Source organism: Coregonus lavaretus (assembly GCF_964263955.1).
Source record: "Coregonus lavaretus genome assembly, contig: HAP1_SCAFFOLD_1157, whole genome shotgun sequence".
Lineage (NCBI taxonomy): Eukaryota > Metazoa > Chordata > Actinopteri > Salmoniformes > Salmonidae > Coregonus > Coregonus lavaretus.
In genome coordinates this window covers 149569-157173 of record NW_028159209.1, presented here as the reverse complement: position 1 = coordinate 157173, position 7605 = coordinate 149569, and the positions used below count along the sequence as shown (strand labels likewise).

The 7605-nt window shown below is 43.2% G+C and overlaps 1 protein-coding gene across 1 annotated transcript in view; it reads right to left on the bottom strand.

Moving 5' to 3' along the window:
- Window positions 1-4055: 4055 nt before the first annotated feature.
- The window catches only part of LOC311123183 (forkhead box protein P1-like), a gene marked incomplete at its 3' end in the record, with an annotated part of 133593 nt that continues 130043 nt past the window's right edge, over window positions 4056-7605 (bottom strand). The window contains exon 7 of the mRNA XM_084197445.1: window positions 4056-4242. Coding sequence (XP_084053571.1) covers window positions 4056-4242 — 187 coding nt within the window. The remainder of the gene's footprint in view (window positions 4243-7605) is intronic.

Here is a 7605-nt window from a genome sequence, read left to right as displayed (position 1 = left end):
TTTTTCACCCAGTAGATAAGGGAGTTTATCAAAATTGGGTTTGTTTTCAAATTCTTTGTGGATCGCTGTAATCTGAGGGAAATATGTGTCTCTAATATGGTCATACATTTGGCAGGAGGTTAGGAAGTTGCAGCTCAGTTTTCCACTCATTTCTCTCTCTCTCTCTCTCTCTCTCTCTCTAACTCCATGTCTCTCTCTCTCCATCGCTCTCTCTCTCTATCCCATGTCTCTCTCTCTCCATCTCTTCCTCTTTATTCCATGTCTCTCTCTCTCCATCTCTCTCTCCATGTCTCTCTCTCTCCATCTCTTTCTATATCCATGTTCCTCTCTCATCTCCTCTCTCCTGTCTCTCTCTCCCTCTTCTTCTATCTCCATGTCTCTCTCTCTCTCTCTAACTCCATGTCTCTCTCTCTCCATCGCTCTCTCTCTCTAACTCCATGTCTCTCTCTCTCCATCTCTCGCTCTCCATCTCTTTCTATATCCATGTCTCTCTCTCTCCATCTCTCTCTCCATGTCTCTCTCTCCCATCTCTTCTATATCCATGTCTCACCTCTCCATCTCTCTCTCCATGTCTCTCTCTTCCCTCTCTCTCCATGTCGCTCTCTCCATCTCTTTCTATATCCATGTCTCACTCTCTCCATCTCTCTCTCCAGTCGCTCTCTCCATCTCTCTCTCCATGTCGCTCTCACTCTCTCTCCATGTCGCTCTCTCCTCTCTCTCTCTTCTCTCTCTCTCTCTCTCTCTCTCTCTCTTCTCTCTTCTCTCTCTCTCTCTCCATGTCTCTCTCTCCATCTCTCACTCTCCATCTCTTTCTATATCCATGTCCCTCTCTCTCCATCTCTCTCCATCTCCATGTCTCTCTCTCTCCCTCTTTCTCCATCTCTTTCTATCTCCATGTCTCTCTTCTCATGTCTCTCTCTTTCCATCTCTCTCCTTCTCTTTCTATCTCCATCTCTCTCTCTCTCTCTCTCTCCATCTCTCTCTCACACACAAAATGAGCACAGCACAGGGTGTGGGAATTAAAGTCAGATACAGATTGGATGCATTTCATTCCAATAAGTAAATCATTGAACTAAGCGATCTGGCTCACAGGGGTATTTCTCTCCTCACATGCCAAAACTCGGACAGGATGAATGACAGACAACATGCCTTCACAATTTTGGGGTGGATTCAGTCAGAATCCTGTCTTGAGTGAGGGCTCTTTGAGGCTGCTAAAGAGCTGGAGCAAAGTCTCATCTGCGCCGGCAGTGATTGAATTTCTCCTCCTTCCTTAAGACGGAAGTGAAAAGGCTGTGAATGATGCCTGTGGATGCACTTAAGGTTTTAGTTGCAGGCGTCGCTGTGCCTGGGCAGATTTATATGACACATGAAAACTAACTACATGGTACTTAGAGCTTGCTGTAAACCAATCTGAGCCCGGCCGGGAAAACAGGTCCATCAGCAGAGTGGCTTGTTTCTGTTGCATGACAAAGGACTTACAAAACCACATCAATTAAAAGTTCATAAGTTCAGCGCTGGGAGGATGAGTGGATGCTCTCTATTTACACCCAGCCAGGCCATTATCTAAAACCTGATTATTCAAATCCCTGGATTATAACAGACATTTCTTATAGCCTTGCATGGAATAATCACGCATAATAATATTTCCTTTATTTTTTATTATTCGCAAGGATTCTGATTAGAATGGTGTCTGCATCATCAAAAGAGAGGAATAATGTTCTTTATAGTTATATGATTTAAGCACGTGGAAAGTAACACAAGCAAGGATTATTGGTTGTATGAATTTAAATAAGCATCATGCAGTGTTTAATAGGGATTTTATTATGCTCATTTATGTCAGTCATCTATATTTTAAAGCCGGGTTTGGAAACCTTGTTTTGCCATCCACAGCAGAGAGATGGGTGAGAAATCACCTGCTTGGGTTTCTACTCTGAATATTTCAACCCAGATTGAGCGTGTGTTGACTTCTTTTTTCATCTCTGTCAGGGAGCGCAAGGCGTCGGGTGGGGGGGGGTTCAGCCTTTCACACACGTCTTCTCCAATGTTTCATGGAGCCTTCAGCTGGGCCTTGTTGTTTCTCTCTTCCCACTGATGGGTGTTGTTGTTGGTTCACATCTGAAGACGTGTGATGGAGGGAGCGTGTCAATATCTCCCCCTCCGATTAATCTTCAGCCACAGGGACTAGAGCGCTGACTGACTGACTAACTGACTGACTGGATGGATGCACCAGAGCCTGTGGATACTGTCTGCAGTGAGCTAGGAGAGGTGTCACTGGAGCTCGCTGTGTGTTGTGTGTGTGTGTGTGTGTGTGTGTGTGTGTGTGTGTGTGTGTGTGTGTGTGTGTGTGTGTGTGTGTGTGTGTGTGTGTGTGTGTGTTAGTGTGTGTGTGTGTGAGTGAGTGAGTGTGTGTGAGTGTGCGTGTGCGCGTGGCTGAGACAGTGTGTGAAAAGGACGGAGGGGGATCTATCTGTGTTTCCATGTAATATCTCAGTGAAATGTGGACATTCTGTGAGACCTCATAGTCAAAATATATGAAAGGAGTGTCAAAATACTGATGTCACACCACTTGACCTAAAATGTCTCACATTATCTTGAAATAAATATATGTGATGAACTAGTATCCCATAATCAGTAAAACATATAGCATTTATTTTCTTTCCAAATAAGGCATTCCAAGTTCACCCATTACGATTGAGAGCAGTGTGAGATAGTCATTTAGTCAGGTTCTCCATGCAGGCCTGTATCTCCCCACTACTACCATTGAACACTATCTGTCTGTCTGTGTTTGAACCCCTCTTCACCTCCCAAGGCTTGATGGTTTAGAGTGCTAAACGTGTTTTCATCTGCAGTGCTTTCATAATGACACATAGGTTTTGATCAGCGAAACACAAGTCAGATGTTGTGCAGTGAGCTCATGGTGCCTGGAGGCTCCTCACCAGCAGTTCAGAGATCAGCGCCTCAGTGCAAGAAAACAAGTCAACGTGTTGGATGCCAAATTAATTCTTTCCTTAAAGACATAGCGGCTCAGGGAAATGTTTCTGAAAACGTACAAATATCACGTCAAGCATCCAGGGAAAAGAGGGGTTGTCTGACATATATATTACATCTTACATCGGATCAACATAGTTTTCAAATATTTATAGTGTATTTTTTACATAATGTAATATTAAACAGTCTCTGTTTGACATATTCTGATTAGGGTTGGAATGTATTTTACTTACCTAATATAAATTATAAGTATTATTTGAATAAAGAATAAAGTCGATGAACTGTAGTGTCTGAATTGCTCTGCTTCAATATGTTCTGAACACCACACCTACAGAAGGCTAGTTGTCATAAACGTCACTATCCGGAAGGACAGCGAAGGTTGCAGGGTGTATGTTTATCTGTTGTTGAGAGGACGTTGGTAATTTGAATTTTATTTAACCAAACAGAGCCCTGCATGTCACAGCTGCAGTTTCCTAAGTGCAACTGAAATAACAGCACCCTTGACCCTCTAATTAATAGTGTGCTGATCCCATTTCCATTACTGCAATCTGAAGTCCAAATCACTCCCTCGCTCCCAGGTGTTTCACTGCAATCCCCAGGCGGATTCTGACACACAGAACAAGCTTGTGTCTTAATGAAAACAGTAAGGTACTTACAAACTATAAATTAATATTCATCTGTGGGCAAAGCCCTATGGGAACATGTCCATCAACTCAGGCCCCTTCAAGGAATTGCAGTTTTAAATGGGGAATATGTAGGCCTCCTGTTTTCTTTAGTCAAAGATGACAGTAAAGAGAATGTCATACCTAATGAGTTCAAGTTTTGTTTCATAAAGTAGAAAGGACGTATGCATGCCTAATTGCACCCCAGTTTAGAAAAAGAGGTCAGATTGTGGCGAATATCATAATCTGTGATTTCTTTCATGTTAAATCAATGAGCACAACTTCCTTAGTGACACATTCAGTCACAAACCATTCCCTGGAAATATAAACCCTATTGTGCCAAGCTTGTTACACTGAAGCTGTTGGGTTGGGAGGAAGCGGACGACAGACAAGAGAGAGACTCACCCTTCTCTCTTCAGAGAATGGCTCATGTACTGTCCATTGGTGGAGGCGTGTTGGTTGAGGAGGGGGTTCTTGGGGGGTTGTGGCGAGGACAGGTCCAGGCCGCGGCGGCCATTGTTGCTGCTGCTGTTCTCTTCCTTCAAATTCGTCACCTCCTTCCACAGCTGCTGAAGCTCTGCTGGATTTATGCCTGAAACAAACAAATTGGATAATTAAATCAATTAACAGCTAATCTAACTCTCTTTGTTACATAATTAAATCAAAGGGTCTGTAAACAAAGCTGAGTATTAATTAGAAAATATTCCACTAGAGGGTAATGCACTGAGAGCGCTTGTTCCCCCCTGCTCTCTCTCTGTGATCTGAAGCGTGTTTGTATGCACAAATCCCTGGCATTCACACGCATTTCATGCCCACAGTAAATAATTAGCATCCAGACAAGGCATGAAATCTGAATAATCACCATCATTTCTCCTACAAGAGGAGAGGCAGAACACACACAAAAAGTTTACAATAGCAACATTACAACCAAAACAGCCCACACCACCCCACCTCCTTCAGAAACAGGACCCTGGGGTAATATTCTCAAAAGCGCATTAATGTGCAATATACTTAAAGTTCTGCACCGCCTCCAATTGACACAGAAGACTTAAACCTCATTTAACGAGTCAAGCACATTGCAGCTAACACAGCAGCCTTCTAAAGAAAAACATCCCTTGAAGACAGAAGACATTTTCTTGTGTCGGAAGACATACACAGTGAGAGCGTGTTTTCTGTGCTGCTGTCTGACAGCCATGCTGACACCCTGGGCCAGATTGGGGATGAGGAAGAATAATGTTGTGTTTGTACACCCCAGTTTCCATGCCTGAGAGAACCTAGCCATTGTTTGCACACAATGGACTGTACATGTGTATGTGTCCGTATATATAGTGTCTGTTACCACTAGCAGGAGAAGCTTGCTTTCATTTGACATAAATTAGGCAAAAGCTGACAAGAAGAAGAAGAAAAAAATCTGCCCGTGAGGTTCTCTAGCCGTTTGTATTGTGGTTCAGAAATGTATTTGGTTAATCCATATTTTTTATAGCATATTAAAATATCCAATATGGGAATGTGTGCACATTTGACAGGATGGGCAAGACCACTCGTTTAATATTACAATGATTAAAATCTATTCTCAAAATGAGCAATGGCAAATGAAAGATGATTTGCACATGCTTATCTCGGTTGGGTTTATATTCCCTATAGATACCAGAAGTGGCCCTTTCAAGCGCCAGATCCTAATACATTTTGCAAAATGCTTAGTCTAAATTTATTCCTGTTGTGGAAAATAAATGTAAGGTGAAGATCTCAATACGATCAGCAAAAGTATTTTTAATTTGATAAGCTACTAAAGATTTTAATTATGCTTGTAATGGAGAACATTGGCCTAATGATGCGAAGGACTCCAGAGAGACTGTGAAATGAGTCTGATAGGATTGCTGTAAATTCACACTAGGTCGTTTGCATATCAAAGAGCAGGAAATGATTGCAGGACAAATCAATAACCTTTCCACGTGCTCACCTCTATTCTGCGTGCCCTGTATTCTCTCTGTCTCTCTTTCTGTCTTACTCCTTGACGTACCTTCATCGAAGGACACAGCCCTGATAGACAAAACATGCCAAATGTTTCTGTTTGCACAAAAGCATGCTAATCCTTCGTTTGTTGCTTCTCACTTGTCTTATTAAAGGCCCATTGTACTTTTGATGGAGGGAAGGATCCCTGGAGGGAAAGTTTTCTATGATGATGGTTTGTCTGGATGGGGAAGGTCACTGGTAGAGCGAGTGTCCTGTGCTTCGACAGCGGGAACAATAATTCCCCCCCCACCCCACTTTGTGCCCAGTGACAGTGGGCAATGTATTTTTAGCCTGTGTGGCTGACAGGGCAGCCCACTCTCCCTCAATTACCAGCCAGTCCTGGTGACCCCGACACCACTGTTTACTCAGATGAAACAGGTCCCATAGACTCCTCTGATGATAGAGGTAACGGACTGGGACCAAGCGGTCTCCTTTATTTCTCTATCTCTCCCCCTCTATCCTCCACTCCCATGTCCTTCTCTTATTAAACTACCTTGCCCTCATTGGATCTCTTGATACCGAGGGTCGTTCAAGATAACACCATGAATGACAATAAAATGTAGTGCTATGAAAATCTCAAATAGTATTATAATCTAGGTTTGGACAAACTGCTTTTTATTTGACCTGAGAAGGCAGCATCTGATTTCTATGGTAGACATACAGTATAACAGTGATCTCTAAATCCTTTTTTGTATCTCCAGTATTTTCAAATACGGGATTGGTTTATCCTCCTTTTTCCATTTTTCAACAACGCTTTCCACTCATTATAGGTTGGAAATACAGACAAGCACTTTAAAAAATGTATGTTGTTGGGACACTTGATTGATCACCGGCCTGGCAACTCAATTTTACCTCTGCAGGTAGCTCTGGCACCCAGACAGGCCGCGCTATTCAACCTTTTCTTGTCCTTGTATCGCCGTACCCAGGTGACCATGTTCAAGCAAGCAGAAAGTTGATTTAAGGTTCATAATGACATCATCCACAGAATAAAACATAGCCCCTATACTCTGGGCTCTTTCAACTCTGCAGAGCCAATACCACGGGGGGACGGTGACACCACTATTTGATCTCTGGTGCACCCCTGTTTATGTTCCTGTAATCACTGGCCTAGTGATATGCACCTAAAATATGCTCCCTCCTAATGCTGTAGGAACTATTACCAGTGTCGCGCTGCTTTCCAAATCAATCACTGACTGGGGGAGCGTATTACCTACCGCTGTCCCTGATGTGCCGCTGCTGCACTGAGAACGGCTTCGTACTTCGCCACATTCTTTGCATTTGTCTTGTCACTGTCCCATTGCCCTCTCCTGGACAACCTAACTAATGTTCTCCAGAGATGAGAGCTCAGCCTGTTACAGCGCCACCTGGGAGGCCATGGAGCCACAAAACACACTTCAGCCAATCAGGGCAGGCGCAGAGAGGGGCGAGCAGCGACACACGCGCACACGCACGCACGCACATACACACACACCTGGCAGCTGCACCTGGGAGAGCAGAGCGGCGCGAACACTGCTGTCTCACTCACTCTCCACAGGTCAAGAGGAAAGGCTTTTGGGGGGAGGAGGGGAGGTGGACGCTGGATCAAATGTATATTTATGGGAGTTATATCCTCCCCAAACACATTGTTGTAATTTATAACAGATATTGTCTGACTGCTTCCAAGACTTTGAACATTAATGTCAAAAGAATTTACCGCGAGAGAAACAAATTAAAGTCCAGATAAAGAGAACAATTGGTTGTCATCCAAGTAGCACTCCTCAATGATAACTCTATGTGATTATTCATGTCTATTTGTAATGAAAATGTTTTATACTGTCTCTATCAACATTTCCAGTAAGCATAAGACAAAACAATACAAAAAATAAACCATGTTATACATGTACAATATTTTCAAAGTATGCATTACACGCCTCCTTATTCTAAAACATTCAGGGCGGCTGTT